The 27,578-nt window shown below is 48.5% G+C and overlaps 1 protein-coding gene across 1 annotated transcript in view; it reads right to left on the bottom strand.

Annotated features, from left to right (window-relative positions):
• Positions 1-27,578, bottom strand: part of SDK1 (sidekick cell adhesion molecule 1) — a 1,108,031-nt gene that overhangs the window by 76,388 nt on the left and 1,004,065 nt on the right. Inside the window, exons 29-32 of the mRNA XM_053556749.1 lie at positions 19,993-20,187; positions 16,290-16,491; positions 9,538-9,641; positions 6,523-6,593 (exon numbers count right to left, since the gene is read on the bottom strand). Of these exons, the coding sequence (XP_053412724.1) occupies positions 6,523-6,593; positions 9,538-9,641; positions 16,290-16,491; positions 19,993-20,187 (572 nt within the window). The remainder of the gene's footprint in view (positions 1-6,522; positions 6,594-9,537; positions 9,642-16,289; positions 16,492-19,992; positions 20,188-27,578) is intronic.

Genomic DNA, 27,578 nt, shown 5'->3' with positions numbered 1-27,578 from the left:
AGGAAGCTGAGAGCTGGCAGCAGAGGGAGGGATGAGGACTGTGGCACAGCCCAAAGCTGGGCTGGGGAATAGGACGGGTTGTAGCTTCCACTGTGGACTTTATGTTAGTAAATGTTCTCCTTTTCTTTTCTACCAATTTTGACGAGAAAGCCTTAATCTTTGGGTTGACTCGAGTATCCAGCCACAGAAGTCAACAGATGTCCCAGGCTGTTCATTTGTTCTCTTGTCCACCCACTCCAGGCCATGCCCCTCCCTTAGCATTTTAGGCCCTTTCCTTAGTATAAGGGGTGTTGGCGGGGTCCATTTTCAGATTTTCCTCCTTGTACAGCCTACAGAATTGTTTTCAGAGCAGTTTTTAGGATTTCAGGTTTTTTACCACCACTCCTTATACAAAGAGTAGGTGCCATTCAATACCGCACTGAACTGCAAATTGGTGGCAGATATGTGTTGTTGTAAGAGCAGTCCCCGGGCCTGAGCCAGGGGTCTAGGTTCTGTGTCACCTACATAGGCAGGGAGACTAGCCAGCATAGAGTTTCCTCCAAGCCCAGGAACAGCCACAGTGATGTGGAGACAGAGGTGGAAATCCTGTTTTTTTTTTTGTGTGTGTGTACATAACACGTGATACATGCACACACACATACACACACAGACTCACATAACCACAGGATGGAGGTTCCAGGCAATTTACTATTTCAACTCTTGTCTTGATTTTCTCGCTGGCTATCGTTGAGATTGAAATTAAAATCCATATTCGGTAGGGCATCCTTTTGCAAACACAATTGCTAACCACATTATAACAGACAGATGTGGCCTCTAAGGAAGGGAGGAGAGCTCTGTGCCCAGGATCTTGCCTGCTCTGGGGTGAGAAAGATCAGGAAAGCTGCCCTCTTAGAAAGCTGGACCTGATGTGCATGCTGCACCCCACAGTGGGCCCAGAACATCTGGTTGAGCAAATGCATGAGAGTGCATCTCAGCCTTGCCATCTCACCAGGTCTACAGATCCCCCAGCTTAGGATGTGCAGGATGCCAAGGGAGCCTCAGAAAGGGAGTGCTTACCATCCACAGCAGAATCAAAGGATAATTTTTAAAAAAAATGGCTTTTGAGCTGCCATTGAAGGAGGAGGAAACTTTTGATGAGGGGAAGAAGCCACAGAGCCTTGGGCAGACCCATCAGGCAGGAGTGATATGAAAGGAAGGGAGGGGCTCAGGTGGTGCCAGGCCCAGGGGACAGTTCTTGGGCCTGAGTCAGGGCTACTCCAGATTTTGTGTGACTCTACTTAGGCAGAACTCAGGAGACTGGCCGGAGTAGAGCTTCCTCCAAGCCCAGGAAGAGCCCACAAATGGGCTAGTTGGTGCCCTGGGCTGCTGCTGCTCCTCATTACCAGTGAGTGTTGTGAGAGTGCACAGATGGAGCCCTTTGCTGAATGGGAGATGGCAGAGGCTTCCAAAACCCTGGGGCTTTTGACTTTCCCAGGCACTGACAGGCAGAGATATGTGCCCAGAACAGCTGGGCGTCCGGCTCTCTTTGCTCAAGGCTCTGGTCTGTCAGATGGCCCATGCAGTCCTACTGAGCATCCCTGGACTCTGTCCTTTCTCTTCATGCTAGCAGAACGTAGGAATGGCAGGGGTCTGGGCAGTGCAGATGAGAAATCTCACACTTCCATTTCTGGGGTCTGGGCTGACTTGAGTCAGGAAGAAGAGGGAGTCAAGTAGGCAGATCAAAGGCTTGCAGCTGGGTCTCCATAAGTGCCAGCAGCCTCACCCCAAAGGTCACCTTCAAAGCCTCACTCCCTGTCCCAAGTTATACCCGTGGCAGCATCAGGCCCTAAGACTGCAGCAGGAAGATTGCAAAGGCCCCTGGCCAACTTCTACAGACACATGCAAGACAGAGAGAGGATTAAAGAGAGAACAATTTCCTTGTAGGAGAAGAGGAAAGCTGGGGCTAGGGGTGACCAGATTCAATTTACCAAAAATGTCAAATAAGCAGGAAGTTAGGAGGTTGGGAAAATAAAAATGTCCATGCTGGGGACCCAATATGGATCTGTAACTGGCAGCAAATGCACCATCCCCCACTTCATGTCCACATGTTCTAGGACTAGACATCAAGGGGAAGGGGCTGGGGGTCATCCATTCTGGACTCAGAAATTTCTAGCATTAGAGATATATGGGGAAGAGGTCAGGTACCTTTGGTCCATAGCCACAGGCTGGGGTCCACATTTGGCCAACAAGCTAGCTGTCATCTGCTTGCACCAGTAATCTCAGAGCATCTGAAGGGTCAAAATGTGGCCCTTCTCAGCAGGAGTCTCTAGGTCCAGGGAGGGGATCAGGTAACCATACAGCTCCAAGGGTGGCTTCTCTAATGGTCCCAGTCCCTTTGCAAGCAGGCCCCATCTTCCTGATAGGCACTTTACTTACAAAGGCCCAGCAACTCTGCAGAGATTGCCTGCATGCTGTTCTGAATTGGGTTCACCACACTTTCTATTCCTGAAGTTTAGGTTGAACCTGTCTGTAACTTGTGAAAGAAGGGTCAACCATCATAGAGGTCCTTGGAAGTGTTAGCAGGTCAGCGTCACGTAACATGTGGGGTGGAGAAGGGATGGGCTGAGATCAGGGTCTGATTCAAGGCCTGCTTCTGTTACCACCTTGCAGTGTGAGCATGGGCTTGCTGTTCAACCCAAGTCCATAATAGGTGAGAGTATGGATAGTGGGTCTCCAGAGCAAAGGAACCCTAAACAAAAGGTTCCCTTTGTATCCCCAGACCTGCCTCCCAGCCCTTAGCCCTGATCACGCTGTGCCTAAAGCTTCTAACTCAGTACATGCCCCCAGAGTGCAAGGATGTGTCTGGGTCCTGTTCATGTCCATGTGTCCATAGTACCTATGACAGGTCTTAGACATGGCAGGTGCTCAGCAAATGCTGTGGACGTGAGTTGGATTTGCTGGAGTCAAAGACAACCCCATCTATTCTTAATTTCATCCTGGATTGGCTGTGCAAATGGGCAGTGCTTGAAGGGAACTAGGAACCCCACCTCAAAGATGTCTGCCCTCTGCCTACTGCATATCAGAGATTCTACCAGCAGATTCTTTTGAGGGTCTTGCCTGTATTTCATTTTTCAAGAACCCCCTGCTAAAATGCAGGATGACCTGGCAGGAGCACACCTGTATTTTATCACTCACTGTAGGAGGCAGGAGGACGGCCATGTGCTAGGAAAGATGTGGAGGCAGCGGGGCGGAGTGAAGGGAAGAGCCAGGATGGGAGTGCTCAGGACGCATGTAACTACACTCCCTTCAGCTGCCTGTGCAGTCAGCCACTGGCCTCTGCTTTTCCACCCAGTGCCCTCTGCGGACAAGGACCTGAGTCTTAGGGAATCTGAGGCCTCATGGCAAGTACAAGGCAGAGCTGGCCCTAAAGTTGAAATCTAACCTGACTGCCATGGTCTCCTAGGCAGCTGAGCTTCCAGTTCACATTCCAGTGACTTCTGTTTCCTGGAGAGTAAAAAAGGGATTTCCTCTGGGATTAAGTCTCAGTGGTTTAGCAAAGCAAAGGGGACCCAACATGTCTTCCTCTGAGACACATTACCTTTTTGCTTGGCCTACAATTCCTGGTGCCTAGCACTGTTCTCTTGGCCTTCTACCTGGGGAGGCCTGTCCATCCTCCCAATTTTCCCACTAATGAGTTATAGAGTTCATTGCCCAGGATGAAAGCTTTCTATATTTTACAGTCTCTCTCAATCACCTCTGGGGCTTCACAGCTACCCAGGAGCTGGCTGTGGATGTCAAGAGAAAAGGAAACAAACCCTTGAGATGTATTCTGAAGAGGCCCAGTGTTTCTCCAGCCTTCACCCAGGCAGCTGAGGACCTTCTCTTAGGAAGGTGCCCATTGCAACCAGAGTCCACCTTCACTGAGAGCTTCTTGCATGATGTAATCTATTGCTTAGGACTTTTTCTTTGCTAAAAAGTAGCGAGGGGCAATGTTTTTGAGTGGCAGATTGTACAATCCACTGGAAGTTTCAGAACAGCCAGCTTAAATGTTGTGATCAATTCAGAAACATTAATGTCTATTATGAGCTGTACTCACTGTGAACACAATACTACCACTGTCTAAAATACACATTCAAATCTAAAGATTTCAAATAGAACTGGACCCCATGAAAAGCAAAGATTGTCCTCCTAAGACAAATCAAACCTGACAAGTTGCCATGGTGGGGAGCATTTGAGTGGGTTTGCAGCCTTAAAATCATAGCCAGTGTTTGTATTTTTAAACAAATTATTAACAATGGGAGGGGGATTTACAGGTGAAACATTTCATTTGGAATGCAAATCTATATTTAAACCTAGTTTCTTTTTCTTTGTTCTGTTCCTTCTGATTTAGCAAATTACTCATAATTTTAATTATACTTCAATTGCCTGCCAGTTGCCAGGCATTTATGTCTGCAATACATTGTATTGACCACCTCCTGCTCTGGCCTTCCCACAATTAGTTTGTTCTATTGGGCTCTGGAGGGAGACAGCTGATGGACACACAGGCCAGGTTCCTTTAGTGCAGCTCTTCCCAGAGCTGTCCAACAGCCCGGAGGGAGCATAGAGCCTGTGCCAGTGAGAAGCAGGACCCTGGGGCTGACAGCAGGCGATTGTTCACAGCTCTTGTTTAGAGGAGGTGATGCGTCCCAGCCCTGACACTTGCTGCCTTTACAGAAAAGGAGCTTACCTAGTTATTGGCAGGCCGCTGCCATGTCTACAAAGAAAATGCTAATTTTCTGGTGGCATTCAATAAAGTACAAAGGACCAATCTTCTTTCAGTGGCTTGTGTTAGTGGACGGTGGGAAACAGAAGGGCTTGGGATCCTGGATTTCCATTTTGAATGTCTTCTACCTCCTCCCAAAGATACTGGTGGAGGGGCTGAAGCCAGACTATGTAGATCTCACAGACAGAAAGACCAGCGACACCTAATACAACTTTATACTGCACTTATGGGAGCTAGAGGAGGAACCTGGAGCCAGAGAGGCCTCTCAGGGTCACAGTCACCTGGTGGCAAACTGGGGGCCTTTTGTCAATTTGACAGTGGCTTCCCAGAGGTGGAGAGGGGCGCAGGCTGAGTTCTCTTGGTTCCTGTTTCAACTCCCATATGCTGTGTCCTAGACAGGGCCTAGTGCACAGCAGAGAATTTCCAGTTTCACCAGGAGACACTGGGAATGTCTTTTCATCACCTAAAAGATTTCCATTCTACCCAGAGCAGTAGTCTCTAAATAATAGGAAGGAGGTGAAGTGGCCCATGATTCCTCTGCCAAAACATGAAGGAGATCACATACCCTTAACAGAAACCCAGTGTTACTCCTGCCCCCATGGCTCCCATAAGTGCAGTCCCAAGTTGGGTTAGGTTGATTGACAGGAAATTGCCACTTTCACCCCTTAAACATAACATGCCCTAACACCCTCCAGTTCAAACACAACTGGGGAAATCTAAGACTTTAGAGGTCAGCAGTCTCCAGATGGACAGTCCAGAAAGCACCTCTGGGCACACGGACCATCCTCCTGACCCCAAGCCCCCAGAGGTCACTCTTAGGCTGAACTTGCCTTGCCATGGGTCTCTGAACACAGACCAGCATCCATTTCCACCCATCTAGTCTCATGGCATTCCTGTTTTATGGCCCCAAAGCCCCTGAACTGGCCTTAGCAACATCCCTTATTGACCAGAAGCTTCAAATACTCTCATTTGTGCCTCCTGCCCATTGGTCGGTTGTCCCTGTCCAGTTATGTTCAACATCTGCCCCTCTGTTCTGGGACCAGGGCTGAGCCCCACAGATTTCCAGCTCATTCCTCAGGTGGGCTTTCCCCAGGGTCCTGCACCCCCTGGGCAGTTATTTTCCCTGTTAGTTTTTTCCTCAATGCACCTCATTGTTAGCAAACACTACCCAAGATTGGAAATACAGGACAGAGGCAGCCATATGTCCTTTAATGCCTCATTGGAGCACTGTTTAACAGGCCCACCAAGGGCTGTGTGATTATCTCAGAGAATGTGACCTAGTTTGATTCACTGTTCACAGGAGATTGGACCCAGACTTTGAGAAAATACATGTAATCCTGTAGATATTGATCTGGTTGCAAGTGATTTCTCTAGAAAAGATAACTCCAAAGGTTACAGTTTTACTCCCCTGTAGGACATTAACCAGTTGTGTGTGTACACAGGAGCCTTACTGAACATTCTTGTCAAATACCCATAAATATCCAGCTCCTCTAATGCTCTTTGAACCAGCCTCACCATCCTGCTGGGCCTTCCTTAATGAGCTGAGTACAAGTTCACTGTGTGTGTGCACTGCAGTCTGCTTGGTTTTCAACGTTTTGGAAATTATACTTTGACACCACTTTCCCTTTGGGTTTGCAAGCCCAATGAGAGTGTTTCCTTTGTTCTGCTCTCAAACATTTAGCACAGGGCTCGGCTTGCAGTCCTGTCCAGCTGATGTGGCCGAATGAGCAAGGGCAAGAGAACACATTTTACAAAACACGTGTGATTCCCCAATTTCTTACCTGCCACTGGATCAGAACAGAGGAAGTCGTGTGTGGTGTGGCAGAGACAGAACCTGGAGGCTCTCCTGGAACTGAAATCCACACAAGAAGAAAGCAAAGATTAGAATTGTTCTCTTAGTATCTAGCCACCCTCTAGGCCCAGCCCTCAGAGCATGCGGGAAGCTAATAAGCCCAGTCTCCTTTCCTTCCCGAGGGATCCCCTTTCTCCTTGCCCTTTCTCAGAGCTTCCCAGGGTGGCCCTTCAAACCCTGTGCCCAGGAAAGAAGGGACACAATTCTAACAGTGTCCCTGACAAAAAGACCCAAACCAAGACATCCAAATGAGTTTTGCTCTCTCTGGATTTTCTGAGAGCCAGTCCTCCATAATGCTGCCCTGGCAGCTTCCTGGCTCCAGACCCTCCCTGCAGTTCTAGGATTTGGGAAAGAGGGCACATATCTTTTTAAAAAATTTACTATTAATTATTATTATTATATTTAGAGCAGAGCTACTTCTCCTGAATAGGGCAAAGAATGAAGCCAGGTCACAGTGCTCTTAGCTTGAAACAGGAATGTGACTGTCATGAAAGAGGCTGATTTCTGGTGAGGCGGTAGCTGGAGGGGATAGCAAGGCTGAAGGGTAGTCTGCCATGGTTCTAGGTGGCCGCAAAGGTTCTGCTGTTCTCTGGGGAACAAGACTTGTTTGACCTCTACTCATCATCATGCTTCACACTCTGACCAAACTGAAATCTTTCTCATTATGCAACCTGTCCAGAAGGTCTTCTCTGCCCCTTTCCCACACCCCACTATGTACTTTGGATTTATGTGGTCCCATCTCAGGACATTGCATTGACCTCTCCATGTCTCCCTGACTGTAAGATCACTGAGACCCAGCAGGAGCCTGGCACATTTTCTGCTTTATGTATAGTGACTGCCCTGAATGAGGGTCTTCTCCCCATATCCCCACCTGTGTGTCTGGCAGATCCTCCACCCAGGTCCCGAGATCCATCCCTGGGTCACCTGTTCTATGATTTTCCTCTGGACCTGCCAAGCCTCCCCCACCTCTGGTCCCAACTTCAGCAGTGCCTGTATAAATTGCACATCCCCTGCCCAGCTCTGCTTTAAGGACAGACCTCCCTTCATGTCCTCTGAATCTCCTGCTTCTTAAAGATGGAACCTCTCCTCAGCTTTCCTAGAGAAAGCTAGAGCAAAATTACATGTGCTCTCAATAGCCTCAAATTGTGAGATTGTGCAAGGAAATAAAAATCACCATAATTAGGAAATATTTATCAGTAGCCATCACATACTCAGAGGACTCTCCCCATCTGGCAGGGGTTCCCCAGCCCCAGGAGTCAGCCAGGGCCCCTCGGTCTCTAGCTGATAGTGGGAAACAATGCTGTACAGACACAATGCAAAGAGCTGCAGAGAGAGCCGCACATCTCAAAGAAGAAGAAGACAAGATAGGGCATCAAAGCACTGATTTGAATATCAAAGGATGAAAAAGGCCTGCGGGGAGCTTGAAGAGGCCCTTGGATATTTTTTCAGAAAAGGCGCGCTTGGATCACACAGTTGGGGCAAAGAAGGCTGTTGTGTCTTGCTCTGGCACAATCTGTCAGCGATATTATAACAACAAAACCAGCTTGTGTGTTTTTTTCTTTATCCTAAAAAATAGTGTTTAGCTTCAAATATTACCTCAATTGTGTTACATGCACGATTTAAAGGAACTCATGGGCACAGTTTTGGTTTTGTACTTTAGTTCTAATGAAATCTTTACCTAGCAGTTTGTGTGAAGTCGGCCCCCACTTTAATTGGGGATTAATTTGGAGGCTTTTCTAGCTACAAATGGCTTTGGCCTCCAGCACCTCTGGGGTTGTCTCATCTTTTGTTTTTCCCACACTGTGAGCTCAGGGTTAGTCTGGGCCCCTAGAACCCACAGTGCTCACTCACTGAACCATGCCAGGGGCACTTCTCCCCTGAACCCTGTTGGCTTCTCTCCTCCCTGACTCCCCACCTGGCGCTAATAAACTACTGGGATTAGTGCTCATAAAATAGTCTGGGTGAGAAAACCGGAGCCACAAAAAAGCCATTCTCTGGCCTTTCCAGAGAGCATAGCTGGGGGCCTGTTAGAGGCTGGAGGCCCCTCTTCTCAAGGGCACAAGCCTTCAAAGTTTGGCTCCACTGGGAGTGCTGGGTTTGCAGCAAAACAGTCTCTGGGCTGCTAAGAAACAGAGCATGGTTCCCCCCCTCCCCACCCCACAACCCCTTTGCAGGTCCCTAACGACCTGTGTTGGAGAGACTAAACTTCTAGGTCTTAAAAAGAGCAGAACTGAAGATATAAGGTCATAGGGTGAGCCAGCTGGAAATTGGTTTATTTGAAAATTGATCTACTGGTGCATTAAATAGAAAAGACAGTGCTTTTGGGATAGGTTTGGGAATTGTTATAAAGTGCTGCAGGGTGAACTAAGTGCTCTGGTTTCTGGCCCAGGACCTGAGCAGCAGCATCTCTTATGCCTCCTCCATCCTTCTCCATCCTACCAGTCTGCTGGCATGGTTGGACTCGTCTGCCAGGGCTGTCTCACAGACTCACTGAGGGCTAGGGTCACAAAATTACAGTAAATTTTCAGGTCCAACATTTCCAAGGTAGATCACAATGGGTGAAAACCCCACCTGGAGCTTTGAGGAAATCTTTCCTCCATCACTCACCTGCGCTATTGTCAAACAGTGGTGTGAATGAGAAAAATTGGGAAAACCTCTTAAAAACTGTTACCTGCTGACATTTATTTTTCACTACCCTATCAATTATTCAATTTATGTGATGCTAATGGATAGTAGGGGCTTTGGAAGCCAATCAAATAAATTTCCAATCCATGTGGAAGGTCCTGAAACCTTGATTTACAATCACAGGGTGTACAAGTCCAAGCAGCTTGTAACTAATGGGACCCTCTTGCTCACCACCACTCCCTGGGAATCTCTCTAGGAGCCAGTCTCCTGGTACCAGAGGCAGCAGCCAGGAAGGCACTCTGAGCCCCAGCATGCTCACCATCCTGCAGCGTGGTCACTGCCTCTGTCTCTGAGCTGAAGTCGCTGTCTCCAATGTCATTGGTGGCTTTCAGGCGCAGCTTGTAGGAGGTGAAGGGCCTCAGCCTGAAATGTGGAAGAGACTGTGACTGCAGGGTCCTTGCCCCCTGCTCTGCTCTCAGGCACTCCTGGTAAAGCTGTGGGAGGAAGGGAAAACTTCCCTGCCTGGACAGCTCTGGGTGCCCATGAGCAACAAGGAGGCTGTTCTCAGGTCAGGAACAGATCCCTTCCCAGTTGCAATAAGCACAGCCTCTAAGGCAGCAGTTCTCAACCTGTGGGTGGTGACCCATAGGAACTATATTAAAGGGCTGCAGCATTAGGAAGGTTGAGTACCATTGCTCTAAGGTGACCTTGAATCTGTTTGGGGAACAGACCCTGCACACTTGGGACTGTCATAATGCCCAGGATGATATGGATTTCACAGAGGGAGGTGAGTGTACAACTTCCTGGCCAGGAGAGGGAGAGTTTGCCTAGAGCTCCCCAGGGAGGCACCAGCCCCTCCTGCAACTGGAGACACCCTAACACAGCAAATCACTGCTCTCCCAGGAACTCAGGGAATTCCTCAGGAGGAGCTAATTAGATCCTAATTCACTTCCTTGCTCATCTCTAAGTCAGTGGTTTTCAACCTTCCTACTGCTGTAACCCTTTAATATGGTTCTTATGGGTCACAACCCACAGGTTGAGAACTACAGCTCTAAGTGTTCCTAGTAGGGGTCTGGTCAGACCAGACCAGCTTCTTGCCTCACCTTCAACCCTGCCACTCACTGAGCCAGACACTGTGACAAGCACTTGACAAGCATTTCCCCAGCAACCTGCACAAGCTCTGAGAGGTAAGACTCATTACCATTCCCCTTTCAAGGATGAGAAAACAGAGGCCCAGTTAGACTAATTCACATGCTACTGCCAGAGGACTGATAAGTGCAGGATTGGAATATGGGGTTGTCTTAAAGCAATGTTCACATGTCACTTCATGTAAGACCACATCTGTGTCTATTGCCACATGAAAAATTGCCTTCAGCCCTTGGAGGGAGATTTTAGGGGCACTAATGGCGCTTGAAGCACTGCTTAGTATTAGTACTTCTATCCATCCATCCACCTTTCCTTCCTTCCATCCATCCCCTCATCAAGCCATTCTGTACAGACTGGGTTCAAATGTCAAGCCCCACACCACACCCGACACTAAGATTACAACCAAACTCTTGTGTGCAGACTGTGCTGGCGTGCTCATGGAGCCCTCACCAGAGACCTGATTTGCAGGGTCAAACGCCCACCCCTGTTTGGGATCCTGCCAGTGGCTCTTCTTGAACATTCCTCCCATTGCTCCAGAATGAGCAGGTGAGGAAGCCATGCTATTTCTCTTCCTCTCATGGCAGCGGCTCTGTATCAGGCCATAGTGCCACATCCTCACAGTATCCCAGGCTACAAAACTTGGGGTGATTCAGCACTCACTGACCCCTGTCTCCCAAGTCCAAGTTATCTCAAAAGTTTCCTCGACTACATCAAAGCTGAAGTGCTCATCACCTAAGACCAATCCTCCCTTCTCCCTGCTAGTCTAATCTGAAAACTAGTTGCTTCCAAACTCAGCACCGTGGAACCCCCAAGACTCTCTGCAGCCCCAAGGAACCCTCAGTGAGTCCAGAGCCCCACACCACCTGCTTCCATTAACAGGAGTGCCATTTCTACCTAGTTTATGCATTCAGTCCTGAGTAACACTTGTTTTAAGGAAGATTCTGCTTTTTAGAAAATTGATAGCCATTTGTAGAAACCACAGTCAGAAAACTTTTCCTCTACCCCTACTTCTGTATCACTCTCCTGCTAGAGACCAGATTGCAACGTTTCTCTACCAGTTAACACCTCGGGGCACGCTTTTCCTCTATAGCCCTCTAAAACCTGGTTTTACCTTGCTGTGCAGGCACGTGTCGTAGCCACTGTACGCACAGCTCCACACTAGAGGGGGGCAGTGATGGGGGCAGCTTGGCCTTGGTGCCGGCTTTAATGGAGATACTGCTAATGTCTAACCATTGAGAATGATCTTTGCCATGGGACACTGGGAGATAGACTTTGCCAAGTTAAAAAAACCAACAACTTCCCACCTGCACCTAACTTCCTACAAGTCATTTTATCCAGGCTGGTGATAACCATAGGCTTTTTCTCCTGTGGCCACCCCTCCCTGCCTGCTGAGCCACTTGCAGGTGCAGGGCCTGCTGCTGCTTCATGGCAGGTTAGGAGCCTGGATGCTGCACTCAAACTGCCTCACTCCTAGTCTGCCATGGGCTCCTGACTTTGCTTCAGTTTCTTTGTCTGGGCTGATACAGTGCCAGTGTCATTAAGTTCATATGAGAATTAAATTCAGGTGGGGCACTTAGTAGAAGGTCTGGCATGCAGCAGCACTCACTGAATATCTGCTGTTCTTATCCTACAGCAATCCACTTAGCTGCAGAAAGTGTCCAACCTGTTGCCTGTCCTCTCTACCCCTCCATTTCTGTCATCTTCTTTGTCACAAATGGTAGTTGACTATCTCCTTGATGACTGTCTTCTTCCCAAGACTCAAAGTCCACAAGGACAGGGCTGAGTCAGTCTCACTTGCTGCATGTTCCTGTGCCAAGAGCAGCACCTGACACCCAGGAGGTGCTCAGTCACCGCGTGCTGAAGGAAGGAATAAAATGCTAGTCCTTGAGCACTTTCTTGAGGTTCTTGGGAGAGCTGAGTGAGAGGATGCGTGTAAAGGCAGCCTAGTGTCTGGCACCTAGTAGGTGCTCCTGAGACAGCTAATGTCATTATATTGACCACTGTACAGTTTAGTACTTCACAGCTCCATAATGATTTGGGGTTGGGGCCACACTGCAAACTCCTTGAAGATGCTTTTTCGCTACCGTCTTCCCACACTGCGCGCATGGTAGTGTGCAGTAAGCGCATTGAGGTGGCTGTGCAAATGAGCCCCCTCTGAGACAAATGGGTGGAAGCAAGGAGACTGGAGCAGAAGTCCCAGCATCAGCCCTGTCTCTGCTCTACCAGCTCATCTCATTCACCAACGATTGATGAACTGTCTCTGGGAGGATCTGTAGGTGCTAACTCTCTGGATTAGAAGCCATGCCAGCACCCTAGAGATGGGAAGCAATGCAGAGGAGTAGAGGGCCATGCAAAGGTTCCCCTCTCTCATGTGAGCTCCCTGGCTCAGCGTGGTCCTCCTGTGCCACGGTCTCCTCTACATACCCAGACCAGCTTACCTCTCCTCCTTGGTCTCCTCTGTACACCCATCCCAGCCTACCTCTTCTCCTCTGGACACTGGTCTACCTCTGTACCTCCTCCTCACTATCATTCTTGCCATGCTCCCCCCCAAGGCAGAGCAGGGCTGCAGAGTCTATTTGGTGAGGGAATACACAATCTCAGAAAACTCTCCTGCAATCTTCTAATGCCCCTGTTCACTCTTCCAGGCCTACTCAAACCTCTGCTGTGGAGTTGGCCAAGAAGAATTGAAATGCTGGCTCTGCTATTACCACCCTGGGCAGGTTAGGTTCCCTCACCTTATTCATCTATGGAAATGGAGAAAACACTTGTTTGACCAGGGCCAGGAGAAAATTAAATTATATAATCCACCCTCATGGAGTCTAACAGATCCTAGCACATAGTAGGTGATTCATAAATGTCACTTTCCCTTTCCTGCTCCTGATGCTCACTCTGTGCCCTCACCCCTGCACACACTTCCTATACTTCGCCTTCTGAATTCCCACCCTCTAACTCAGAAACTGAAAAGATTCAGGTACATTTCTGAGATAACACCTGTTCTCTAAACTCTCTCTTCTAACCATCCAAAATTCAGGAAATAAATATATTTGGATAACACAAGACCCTCATTACCCAAACCTACTATCAAAACTCTCATCACCCCAAATCAGGAACCCAATATACTGAAAAAGCAAGTTTATACATCTATTGTTTCCAGTGCGTTAACCCACACACAAACTTCACTTCCACACCAAAGTGTTCTGGGGTTGGAAGAGGGGGACTCACGGCTGACAGTTCAATGTTCCTTCCTCCAAGCTAAATGCAGTGGTATGAATAGAAGGAGTTCCACACATGAACATCAGTTATAATATAAAATATATAAGTTCTAAGCATTTTAAAAGCTATCCACTGATGCCTTTATTTATCTTGAAGACACTGAGAATAGTTATTAAGAATTCATGTTGACATTACAAAGAACAAAGAATATCAAACTCACACATAATATCCTTGGCCAAGTTTTCACCTGATTTTTAAGTAGCAGTATTTTTAAAGGTTATATGGAAGAATAAGAAAAGAATGTCGACTTTCAATGAATCCTTCTAGTTTTACATGGTAAGTCCTCTTGGCCTTATGTTTTCTGTGTGGATTCATCACACCTGTCATGGTGGGAGAGCTCAGAGCAGAGCAGCACCCACCATTGCAGGTGCACAACAACTCCCTGAATTCGCCCTGTTGCTGTTCTACCCTAAAGTGACATCCAGCATCTCTATGTGGCTCTGGGCTTTGGGCCTTCTTTTCTTTCTCTCTACTGCACTTCTGAGGGAGGCTCCCCAGTCTCAAAGCTTTAACCACTGACCAGAAACTGGCTAGGCCTCAACATGTCCCAAATCCACCCCCTTCCTTGGAGGTCTAGACTCATATTCACTAGATGTAGTCACAGACGCTAGATGTAGATGGTTAGACTCTATGGTTTTTTTGGATATTAACAGATTTAATGCAATGGGTAAAAATAAAATGTAGCTGTCAGGATTATTAAACAGGAAAGGGGGATTATGTGATGGCAGTATATGAAATGCTACTTTCCTGGGATTCTGCCTGTGACATGTTTTCTATTGATAGGTAGAGGAAGCATTTGTCCTAGTTCTGGCCCATTAGGAAATTGACAACAGTCCTTCCTATTCCAAATTAAACTGTCTGTCCTGAAACATGGACCTCTCCTTTCCAACATGAAGTCCCAAGCACACAATTAGTCTGTTTGATTTCAGAAGCCTCCTGGAAAAGTAGTTGGACCTTTTTCTTTCTTTCAGAAGGTTATACAAAGGGATGTGCTTATTTATATCCACGCACACATTGCTAATTAAGCTAAGCAGCCAATGTGGCTTATTAAGTAAGGCTGGGCACGCCTGGTCATGCTCATCTGATTCTAAGGGCCCTGCCCTGAGAATTCTTGGCTCCAGGTGGATGGCGTCTGCAAGGAGGAGTGCGGCCCTGTGGAGGGCTGAGAGTTGTGCCTCACAAGTTCTACTGCTGCTGTTCAAAGGGCAAATAGGATGCTAGCAGGAACTTGGAGGACGGTTTGACTATTTTGGACTGCTTTATGTGTTGGATGTCAGTTTGCCCACAGTCAAAATGAAGAAAATCTTGGAGAATCTTACAGAGCTAGAAGAAACAACAGATCCATTCCTCCAGCCCTGCTTTTCATAGAAAAGAAGACTGAGGCTTAGTGAGTGGCCTTGGATGGACTTTTCCAAGGCCACACAGCTACTAAGGGCAGACGGATTGCAGAAAACTTGGTGCTCAGATGTGAATGCCCTACATTTACACTACGTCACAGACCCTCATAAATTAGCTGCAAGAGGCAGATGTGCCTATGAAGTCTCGAGCTACAGACACAGGATGGCAGAGCTACACACATTTTAGGGCTATCTCTTACATTTGGAGAATCTGAGACACAACATATTCATTCCTGAAGACATCTCTGCCTCAGCTTCCTCATCTGTAAAATGGGAACAGGAAGTCTTGTCTATATCTTCACACAATTATCATCAACATCATATGAAACAAGATATGGAAAAGTTCTGAAAGGAACAGAATGCTACATAATCATGAGTGATAATGGCAGTGAGGATGGCAAAAGTAATAACAACAGAAACAAAGTCCTGACAGAAGGCTTTCACACATCTGGAAGCTACTTGGCGATCATCGCGGAGAGCCACTCAGAGGAGAGCATCAAATGCGTGCTGCTCTGTCTTGTCCCCCTAACTCACATGAGGCTGTAAGTACAGCTACGGAACACAACAAGGTTTTCTCAACTCCAACTCACCAACACTTTCCTCTGTCGTGCACTTGTTCCTTGAACCAGGGAGTGGGGGTGTCCCTTTTCCTTAAATCCCATTGTTGTTACATGTAGGACACAGCAGTGGGGCCACAATCCAACACTCAGAGCCTTAACTGGGCAGGGGCTGGGTGTAGGGTCCAGGCTGCCCATCTGTGAGATCCTCACATTCAGATACTGTCACTGATGCCAATGCAGCTATTTCTGCCTGCACCTCAGTAAATAAGGAGCAAGTGGATGGATTCTCTTCCTGTCCCCTGGGCAAACCCCTTCCCCATCAGCCCATCACTAAGGAAGGATGACCTGAGAGGTGCCATCTACCCACTGCTGCTTCGTGGACAGAGAAGGGAGCCTCTTCAGCCCTCAGCCCCTCCCCACCTTCTCTCTCTGAGGCTGGCTAGACAGGGCTAGGACTGAGAATACCATCCAGGCCCACTCCCATCCTCCATGCCCTGGGAGTCCCAGGGGCCTAGGTATGAGAACCAACATGCAGGAAGGGGCCAGGTGGGCCTTGGAAGTGGCTCCAGAACCCAGGATCCTGGTCCATAAGAAGGGGATGTGGGCTCTTGGGGGTTGTCTCTTCAGCCCACACGGACACTCTACTCTGAGGGCAAGTGCTTCCAGGGGCAAGGTCCTCCTGGCTCTCCCAGTACCTTTCCACTATGCAGGCTGTGGCTTCATGGCCGATGGACGAGGAGTATGTGTGCCACTCTCCCTTTGGCAGCTCTCGCACCTGCACCGTGAAGTATCGAATAGGAGAAGCCCCGTCGCTGCCTGGGATCCACTGGAGCCGGAGGCTTCGTGCAGTCACTTCTGCCTGGGGCACCAGGAGTTCTCTGGGGGGTGCTGGCCGCTCTGTAACCAAGTAAGCACAGACCAGGACACGTGAGAGGCTGCCCCTCTTCTCACGGGTGAGGCTCTCCTATAGCGGGCTGCAGATGCACATAGCAGGGGTGTGACTGGAGGCCCCTGAAGGCTCCCCGCACCCCTCAGAGCAGAGACAGCAGGTCAGGCAGGCAGATAGTGGGGAGCCCACACAGACACCCTGGCCTGCTCAGCAGAAGTGCAGGCACCTGGGAATGGCAGCTGAGATAGCAGGCCTGGGGCTCTCCTCAGTACTCCCAGGTCCCTCTAGACCAACGGTTGTCAACCTGTGGGTCGTGACCCACAGGAACTGTATTAAAGGGTTACAGCATTAGGAAGGTTGAGAATCACTGCTCTAGATAATCTTTTTCTGACTTTGGTCTCAGTCCATCCTTAACACTGAAATTCCTCTCCCTTGCAGTCAACCTGAGCCTGAAGCAGGTCTGCTCAGGTCTGCTGTGGGGGTGAAGGTACCTCCGGGGGCCCCTGGCTGCTCGGGGTCTGCAGAAGTGGACACAGGGGTTCAGGCTCGAGTGTGCAGCATCTGGCCTCCCTGTGTCTCTGTACCCCATCAATTTCAGCAAAGAAACTCCACAGAGGAAGGAATAATTGTTTAATTGTTTATCATGAAGATTATTGATTCTAATTAAAACGTGTGGCGTATAATAAAGCAGCGATTGATTGCCAGGTCCGTGGTGACCAGTCTGTGAGGAGGATTCGACCTAACTTAATCAGCACCCTGATTTTTCCTTGGAGTAATGGCTTGGCAGCCACATCCCCCTGTAAGGCCCCTCCCACTCTCAGATGTATTGGCACCTGCAAATCTCGGCTGGGTGCCCTCTCCCTGAGCCCCAAGAATGAGGATTGGAGGCCTGGGTGGAAATTCCCCCAGGTCTCTGGGCCTGAAAAGCAGTTGGTGCTGTGCAGCATGGGGATGGAGGCAGGACCAACTTTGGGGGTTGTGGAGAAGAGTCTGTGGGTGTCCTGGGGAAAGCACCCATACAAGTGCCTTGCCAAGAACAAGAGCACAGTCAATGCTTCAGAAAAATGAACAGTAAAACTTCAGAAGTACACTGAAGAATAAAGTCAAAACATTTTGCTCTGCAAGCATCATTAACATTTTTCTGAAATGCCAGAAGGTACTTTGTGCCGACAACCAGAGTGGGAGCATGGGTGGCTGGGGGTGCTGCTGTCACAGGGACCCTCTCCTGGGAGAAGCCTGAGCAGCTGTAGTGACATTCATAGAGGGCTTCTGTCCCTCCAATGAGTGATCACAATGACAGTTCTTGTGGTGACGGCAGTGCAAGAGCATGTGCTTGAACTGAGTGTCAGCACTGCTCTGTGGGAGGCATCACCACCTCATCACCAGGTGGCAGACGCAGGTTCAGGACTAGGGCTAGGACTCAGTCTCACTGGAAGATTCTAAGCTACAGGAAGGGGGAGCTGCCCCTGGCTGTGCAAGAGCTGACAGCGCATTTGTCTCCAGCTTTGCATCAGTGACATCACAGTGGCAGCATGCAGGGGCTGGGGTTGGGAGGAAGGGCAGCCCATCAGCAATGTTCCCACCAGAGCTGTCCAAGTGGGCATGGTCTAGGAGCCCCTAGGAGGAGGCAAGTCAGCTGGGGCAGGAATAAGCTAAGGCAGCTTATTAATGTTTTTGTGACTATTTTTATTAGAAAATTGAATAGACAGTTTAAGGGAGTGATGAATTGAACTCTGAATGCTGGGAAAAAATTCTGATCCTAAAATCCAGAAAAGGAAGGAAGTGAAGAAGCCTCTTGGGAGCTGAATGGACCAGGTAGGTTCTGAAGCTGGCAAGGAAGGGCCTGGGGACCAGGTGGGCTCCTGAGAAACAGAGGAGTGTGGCATTGGTCAGGAAGACCAGGCAGTGGAATGAACCAGCACTGCCTCTCTGGCCTGACACCGATCCAAGGATCACTGCTGGTCGTGGGCAAATGGTTACATGAGGACCTGATGTACATGTGTCATCTGAGAGCCAGTTTGGAAACAAAATTGAAAGCTAGATGTCTGCTTGTAAGGGCAGCCTGCCTTTAAAGTCAGCTGGCTCTGCATGGTGGGCCTTTCTAGTAAATACCAGATGAATGACAGGTGAATTCAGCAAAGTATGGCCAAGAGCACAGTAGAGATAGCACCAGCTTTCAACGTAGGGTCAGCCACTTGTCTGCCACCAACCTGAGGGGCTATAGCACTGTGTACAGCATTGGCCTTCTAGCCAGCAAAACCTCAGGATGCTTCCATGAGAGGTAAAGAAGGACACAGGTGAGGCCACACCTCACCAAGTGCATAGTGAGAGCATGGTCCATGTGATTTAAGATTGAATTGTGTTCCAAGCACTCTGAGTTTACCTCACTGCTTCCTTAAATTGTCTACCTTAGATCTTGTAGTGAAATTGTCACAAAGGCACTAATAATACTTTCTCACATTTATTGACACTTGCCTTATACTGCCCACTCTTGGGAACAATGCTGCCAGTCCTCAGGGGTCCACTGTGTCACACAAGTGCTACCAGGTCAGTGCAGTCATTAGCCTATGATATAGAGGAGGCAGCCACGGCCCAGAGGTGGGAAGGGATGTGCGCAAGGTCACACAGCTCCAGAGCCTGGCCCTCCCCAGCGACGCTCTCAGAAGAGAGGCTAACTTGTGAGTTCTGAGTATTTCCCACTCAGACAGAGCCTGGGAAGCTCCTTCCTATCCTCACTTCCCCCAAGATCTCTGGGTTTGGCTATGATGTCAAGACCTGTAGGCGGAGCAGTCTGCAGAGAGCCCTGCAGCACTCGTCCTGCCTGGTGGAGGAGCCTGCCATGGACTTTTGTGGGCAAAGCTGGCCTTGTAGGTCCCAATCTCAGTTCCACAGCTAAGTGTCCTGTAAATTAGTAAATTTGTCTCAATTTCCTCAGTTTAATCTTCCATAACATTGAAATTAATACAATGCTCCTCCCATGCTACAGTAAGGATAGACCACATAAGGTGCTGGGGGCAGAGCAGGTGTTCATGAATGACAGTATTTATTAGAAGAAGCGCTATTTAGGAAAGATACTCAATGAGCACTCGCTCAACTGGGGATATGGTTTTGAACCTCAGAGACCAGAGACCTCCCTTCAGGGGGGCTTATCCTGAAATCTGATGATTCTGTGAAATCTTGGGCCAGTTATGCAACCTCTCTGAAAACATTTCTTTATCTAAAACCTGGGAAACCTCCCCCTTCTGAGAGAGTAGGTGTGTGGCTAAAGGTTGTACTAAGCAGATGCTGTACAGTAATGTGCCCAGTTCTGTGTCTGGCTCAGTGGGTGCTTAATAAATCTTCAGGCTCTTCTTTTGTTCTGAGGGAAAGGCCCCAGCCTCCCTGCCACCATGCATACTGTAGAGGGCCTGACTGAGGCAGCTGTGCCCACCAGGACCACAGCACCCACCTGAGCCCATTCTCTCTCCCTGGTGTCTGCAGTAACAAGACCCAGGCCTGTTAAGTCTTACCTCTTTTCTCGGTGGTGATGACGGTGGCTTCCAGAGGCTCCCCCCACCCCTGCCTGGTCTTGGCCGACAGCCTGAAGATGTACGCAGACTCCGGGGTCAGCTCGGTGGCTGTGAACTGACGCACAGTGGCGCCAACCTCCACCGTGGTGAATGTGTGTGGGCTGCTGCTGGCCAGTCGGTAGGCAATCTGGTACCCTGTGGGCAGGGATAGGAGCTGCTTTACCATTTACTTATGACACTGGGGAGCCCCACACACCCCTCCCCTGCATGACTCCTGGGCTGGAAAGCAGACCAAGCCATTTGTTTCCCAGCTATTTGTGCACTGAGAGGCATCCATGCGCAGTGATGGACGGGGGGGCTTAGGGCACATTCCCCTGGGAAACTTGCTTCCCTCTACATCCTTCACAGGAACAAGATGGACAAACAGTTTTGTCTTTCCCAAGGATGCTGGCACGCTGAGAGAATGTCCCCAGTGCCAGGGTGCCCACACTGGTCCTGGTAGGGGCCATGGAGTGATCTGGCCTTTCAGCCCCTCCCTCTCCATCCCTCACCCAGCACAGACAGGGGAAGGAATTTGCCTAGGATCATACAGTTCCAGAGCCCTCACTCCCACCAGTCCTGTCCGCTGCATCCCCAACTCCTTCCAAGGGACCCAGTGCCCAGCTGTGCCACCCTCCACCCTCAGCAGTTCCCCCAAAGCAGCTCTACTTTAAATCATCCTCCCTGAGCTTCTTAATCAGATGAAGAAGGGCTGGGGACTCTGAATGGCTTCAAGTCCCCTGATTATGAAGGGTTTATGGTCCATCAGACATTATTAACCATCAAACCTCTCTGACTATCCACCCTGAGGCCTCCCCACCAGTGTTTGAAGAGGCCTTGTCAAACTTCCAGACCCAGCCACATCATTCACACTGGCCTCAGCCTCCTTTGGGCTCACAGACAGCTTGTGGCCCAGATGCTGAGCTCCTGTACTGATTACGACCAGAATTGAGGGGCACTATGGCATCCAAAAGAATGAATGACTACCCACCAACTCAGATTAAGCGAAAGGAAACCAAACATGTGGCGCTGAACTCTGGCCTCGCCAGCTCTGCCTCCACCTGGGCAGCCTTTGAGAGGGGTATCCCCCTGCAAGGAGGACGCGCCAGCTCTGCCTTGATGGGCTGGGGGGTCCCACACCTGGCAGGCCCCTGTCCTACTCTAGGTGAGGCATGCCAGCTCCTCTTGCTCTTCCTTCTCACACAGACTTTGGCTCCACTGGTGATCAAGCTTGCTGGAATCATCCCAGCTCCTGCAGTTTGTCGTTTATCTGTTTAACAAGCTCTCCCCAGCTTGCCATCTGGGAGGCCAGGAGGACAATTACATGGCGGTCAGACTTCAAGCGTGCCCTAGCACCAGGCCCACACAGACTGTGGGATGCACGCCCTGTTTTGTGCTTAATGATGCCACCCATAGGCCCTGCCTCTGAAGGATGCCTCTTCTCTCTACTGTGGTGGCCTGGTGCCCTGGGGCTTTCTGGAGGTGGCCCAGCTGGCCTCATGCCCCAGATGCTTACAGCAGTTGAGCACACTTTCCAATAAAAAATAGTGTCCCATGGCAGAAAGGACACACACTCTAGGGTGGCACTCCTGGCCTGGAATCTAGAGTTTGCAAATTCCTCACTAGGTGACCATGAAGACAGGAGTAGTCTCTTTGAGTGTCAGTTTGTTGGATTATACTGGGGAGATAACAGGGAACATCTCGCAGACTACCAGAAAGGCTCCATGAGCTCACACTCCTGAGGGCCTGGCAGACACAGTACTCTGCACACCCTCACTCTTATCTTCATTATCACCACAAAATAACCACAGTAGTTCTTTCTGCTCCTCTAGCTGCCATGGTGGTGTCCCTAGCAGACCCTTTGTCCTGTGGTGTTCTGGGGCCCTCTGTCCCGATCTGCGGTCAGGACCATTTCAATTTGAGCACCTCCTGTCTTCCCCCTTGCACCAAAGCTGCAACAGTTTTGCAGATTCCTGAGACCTAGTGGCTCCAGGACAGGATGGTGAACACTGTCAGAGGTAGGACAAGGACACAAAACAGATATGGTCGAATCCTTAGCTAGGCCCCTGAGGACGTGCGGACCAATGCTTACCTTGGTTATAAAATAGGAATAACATTCCTAACTTTACTAGGTCGTGCTGAATTAGCTGCATGCCGGGTCAGTACCTCAAGAGGTGTGGCAGGTGAGGTGCTCCATGGTCTGGGTGCCCTGCAGCATGCATTCCCACAGCGTCCTGCCTCCTCAGGGCCAGGACAACCATCCTTAGCCCAAGGCGTCAGGCAGCTGTCTTCTGCCTGGGAGCAGTATCTCTTGTCATGGAATCAGTATTCAGCTTGGAAAACTTCTTATCTGCCTCTCTTTTTAAAGGCATTAAAATGTTCTATCAATACTTTTTGAATTGTATTATATTCACATGTCCCCAAATAGTGCAAAAGTGTGAGACATACAATACAAAGCACATCTCCCGTCTCCCAAGCAAGTTCAAACACTGCTTTCTGGCGATCCACTAGGAATATGGAAACGGGTGCACTGGGAAAGTGTCCTCCTCCTTTTCCACATATGGTGACATCTTGGGCCTCCTGTCCTGCAGTGCCTTTTCTCACTGACTATGGCTGGCGTTCACTTTGCTGGAGGCATATTTATCTCTTGGAAGGTTTATCATCTGCTTCTGGTTCTTTTAGTACTTACCCTTAAAGTTGCAATGTATGTAATTTCCTCGACCCTCTGAGACTCTGAGAGCAGCTGGTAACTCGTCACTGCCAGTGTGAAGGAGCCGGCACAGCTCCCTCTTTCAACTCTGCCTCTTCTCTCACACGATTTTGGCTAGTTATGTTACTGCTTTTGTTTCTCCTAGTAGTTGCTTTCATACTTTTAAATACATTTACATTGATATTATCTAATTGACTCTGAATTCTATCTCTTGACAGTTGCCTACTGCTTTTTTCCATATCACCTCTAACCTTCTCAGCCTGCCTACTCCTGGCTTCCACGAACGAGTTACTATGTTCATGTCATTGTAACTTGGAGTATGGGTGCTTGGCTGTGCAAGTTGGGATTGTGGATGAATAGTGATGTCTACTTTCAGGAGAGGTTAAAGCAGCTCATAGGAGATGGCAAAGCTGGGTCCATACAGGACTGCAGTTCACAGAGGCCACATAGGCCATACATGGAACCAGGTGTCAGCCAGGGGGCTTGGTCCATCCAGCAGCTGGAGGAAAGTCAATCTCTAACTAGCGCAAAAAGCAACTGACCAAGGGCCTTTGATATTATTATCTGCACATTTTTTAAACTAAAAAAATGAAAGAAAGATAGTCTGCAAAGACAAACCAAACTTTATAATAAAGTACAAAGGCTACACTGGCAGCCATCACCAACAAGACCATAATCAAACATCACAATGCAAAAACATCAAGAATTACATGTGACCCTGTGTGAGGAGGTTCTGGCATTTGAATATTGTTCCTGGAATAGAGAGATAGAAATCCTCCCTGAAGAAGCTACAGTCAAGGTTGCCTTAGAAACCTACTACATGTTTGTGGGACGTTTCAGCCTGCTCTCTACACACTGAATGTCTGGGTGGGGTTACCTCACTGATTTTGCACAGTGGCTGAACAGATTTCTTCTTCACAGTGTGAAAAAACACGCCTATACCTCAGATAGAGAGGACAGCAGAAATCACCTGACACAGTATGCTCTACTGTGAGCACCAGAGCCTGGCACCCGATGTACAGTGAACATGAGACGAACATTCTAGGACCCCATCAGCATTCCTCTTCTGCATATCTCCACCAGCCCACAATAGTTCCGTTAATTTGTTACTTCATGTTTTAGAGAGTTATATATGATTAAGGCTCCTGGCTAAAAATTCAAACTGCCTTTCAACTAATAACGTTGAATTCATGGTATGATTTACTTTTAGGAGCAGGACATGATTATAGATATGACTGCATAATACTGCATTGTGTGGCCAAGGAAGCAGGTGGGTGTCTGGGGCAGAGGTGCCCTCAGTTCTCCTGAACTTCAGCCTCTGCCACTGTAATGCGGAGAGGATACAGTTCCTGAGATAATGTGTGTAAATTGTAAAGCACAATGTCACTTGTTCCTAATTGCAGAGATCTGAGTTATTTTCTACCTCTGATTCAGTTTTCATGCCGAGGCACTAGGAGAAAATTCCTCAGCCTCTAAGTTATATTTGTACCTTCTTATTATTTACCATAAACTAAAGATGACATCATCTGTTCCCCACATCTTAGTCTGTTGAAATAAAGATTAATACCTGTACTTTGACATATTTAAAAAGTCCTAGACTCAGTGGACAATGGAAAGGAGCCTTTTTCTATACATAAGTGGCAAAAAGAAGCAGCTGAGTAATAGTCCTTGCATTTTCAGAGAATAATGATAGATGGTGTTCAGAGATCAGAGTGTTTTGGTGGAAAAAGCTAGTTATGTAATTACGGTTATAGCAAGATCAGAAACATTAGCGTTTCGAATTTCAGCATTGCAAGGCCAGAAGACTCTGGTGTGTGTTAGGAAAAAACGGATAAGCTAAATCAATACTAACAGTAAAATGTGGCCCAAGAGAAGCCCTGTTTTTAAGGTTATGGATGAATTATGATAATACAAGCACTCAAGGAGCAAGGCCAACTATCAGGAACATTGATCCAAATTGAAGATTAAAAATATGAGTGAGAAGCCTCTGCTGGTTTCTGAACACACCTAGAAGATGCAGGAGACATCGCACATCTTACAGTCAGGGTCCAGAAAGGGTGTGTGCTACCAGCACGAGACAAGTTCCAGAACAATCTATCTTGGCAAGGCACAAAAAGGAGGTGCTAAGAAGATGGGAACACAGATTGGTGGCCATGTGGGGGTCTCAGCTCCTTGATCCTACCAAAGACTAATGCCATAGAGCAGTCTTTGGGGTGACTTGGGACATTCTGACCAGACATTTCAGGCGGCCACAAACCACTGATGGATTGTGCGCTTCCTGGTAATAGCAGTGAAAGTCTACGGGGGCCCTGAGCTCAGGCTCTCACAGCAAGGCCACCGTGCTACTGACCCCTCGGTTCCTGCTACTGGTGGGTGAGTAGGGGAGGCACCCTCACCAATGTCCGTGAGTGGTCAGAAACCTCCTGGGAGGCCCACACAGCCTGGCCTGGAGACTGACGCTTGCTGGTTTTTACAGTTTATTTGTCTGAGGACCGGGAGTGTTCAAACACAATAGTGGGTTGGAATGACAAATTTGCAAACATAGACTATATTCAACTGTGCTCCTAATTCTCAGCAAAGCCCTCAGACTCCTTTTGTAATAAGTTAAAGGCAAGTGTTAGACCCTCGGAAGGCCGGTGGCCTCCTGACTCTGGGGAGGTCTGGGATGGGCTCTAGCCTGGGGTAGTACCAAGGAGTCTGCAGAGCTCATGCATGGCGTTAGCTCAATAGCGTTTACAGGTGTGCAGCATAGTCTGCCAAGGGAGGGATGCAGCCGCATCCCCCAAAGGAAGGTTCTATATGCTAAAAGTTCTCTATAGTAAAATATTTACTCAAATAAGCAAGTGTTTCCTCCTCTAGGCGCCTGCTGGTGTTTCATGCTGTTAAACTCTTTCGGAAATGCAAGAGCATGTTTTGATATAGATTAGAAAAGCTCGGACTGCAGAAGTGTTTATATACTCTGAAGGCAGAGCTGCCATAGTGGGAACATCGATTCAAGATCTCTGGATGTAAAGTGAGTCATGCAAAAAGATGTTTTTCTTTCTCCCGTGTGAACACCAACTGGAGTCTTAAGAAATTGTCTTCCCATCTTTCCTATGGCCTCTACAGTTTGGTGTGCTGGCTGCAGTAACATACAGGGAACAGGTTACCCAGACAACATGCATTACAATGACAACCAAATGCCATTACAACAAAAGAGGCTCCAATGTGATGTCTTCCATGTCACAGGCAGACATAGCATATTTGGTTTAGCATCTGCTCTGCCCTGGTTGGAGTGCTCAAACTATTTAAATATTGATATTAACCTCTCTGTACCTGGGCTTTTGTGATTTTCTGTAGTCCCTCCTAGGGACTATGACTCCAAACCCAAACTTCTCTTCGTACATTAGGAACATTCTGTAACCCAAACTGCCTTTCTAGGTTTTTTCCCTCTCTTGTCAACATGAACCCTTGCTCCAGCACCCAGAGCCAAAGAGGACAAATCAATGAAACACACCACCAGTGACCACAAAATAAACGCTAGGACTACTCTAAGCCCACATGGATATAGAAAGCCTGTGAGCAGCCCCCAGGGCTGAAGGGTCTCCATCTCCCTTTAGACCAGGAAACGAGGAAATAGTACAAGCGATATTAGAGCTGACATTTACTGAGCACTTACTATGTGGCAGGCATTGTTCTAAGTGCTGGTGTGCAACTCATTTGACTTGATGAGGGAGGCATGAATATTATTCCCCTGTGAGGGGTGGGGAATCTGAGCTGTGGGGTGCTAAACAACTTCACAGATTCACTCAGCTAGTAAACTGTAGGCTGAGGCTTGATCTGGGCAGTGTGGCTGTTGGGTCTGCAATCTTCCGCACCTTGCCCATCTCCCAGTCCGTGATGCAGTGTGTAAAACACAGGGAGAAACAGAAGCAGGCAGCCTGAGGTTCATGGCACATGACTTACACAGACTCTAACTGCTGTCCTTTTTGCTGTATAAATCAATCTGCAATGCATATCCTCGTGGATTTCTCCTTGTGTACATGTGCGAGAATTTCTGTAGAGCAAAAGGTCTTGCTGGGATAGAGTATGGACGTGTTTGCCTTTCCTGGATATTGCCAGATGGTTCTCCAAAGTGGCTGTGCCAATTCACCTTCCTAACAGGAGCGCGGGAGGTGTCTTGTTTCTCCACATCATTGTGGATACTTGGTATTATCATACTGCCTTGTGGTTCCAATCCGATTAATGTGAAATGGCATTCCATTGGTGCCTCACAATTAACATTTTGCACTGCCTTTATCGTCAGCAAGCAAAGGTTAAAGAAACTCTGAATAGTAAATGACAGACTTTAAAGTAAGCTTGGCAGTCTCATCTGGATGGTGAGAAGTGGGACTTATGCTGTGCTGCCGGGAGCAAAGGGTCTATCCAGGCAGAACCATGCAGGGGAGGAGTGCAAGGATCTAGAGGTACAAGGACAACCAGTATGAGTCTTCTAGGAAGAGCAGAGGCCCAGGGGAAGGAGGTCTTTCAGGCAGAGGACCTGGTAAGTACAGCCTGGAGCTGGTTGAGGCCAGAGGCTCACCATGTTCACAAGGAAGCCCTTACATGAACAGGTCAATGTCATGGAATCTCTCTGGTAAGAGAGAAACATACATGAAACCTATCTTTGCTTCCATTGCTCCATGCAACCCTACTCCAGAATTGCTCGGCAGCAGCCCAGTGCAGTGACATTGACTGCACAGAGATGGTCATAGAACCGGGACTTGCTGGGAGGGCCCAGGGGCTCTGGGGCACAGTGGGGCTGGAGAGGACCTGCTTCCTCACAGCAAACACAATTCTCCTGGACCTCTGGGACTAG

This window comes from Nycticebus coucang, chromosome 12 (genome assembly GCF_027406575.1).
Source record: "Nycticebus coucang isolate mNycCou1 chromosome 12, mNycCou1.pri, whole genome shotgun sequence".
NCBI lineage: Eukaryota > Metazoa > Chordata > Mammalia > Primates > Lorisidae > Nycticebus > Nycticebus coucang.
The sequence above is the reverse complement of the archived record's forward strand: the minus strand, read 5'-3'. Positions and strand labels throughout refer to the sequence as shown.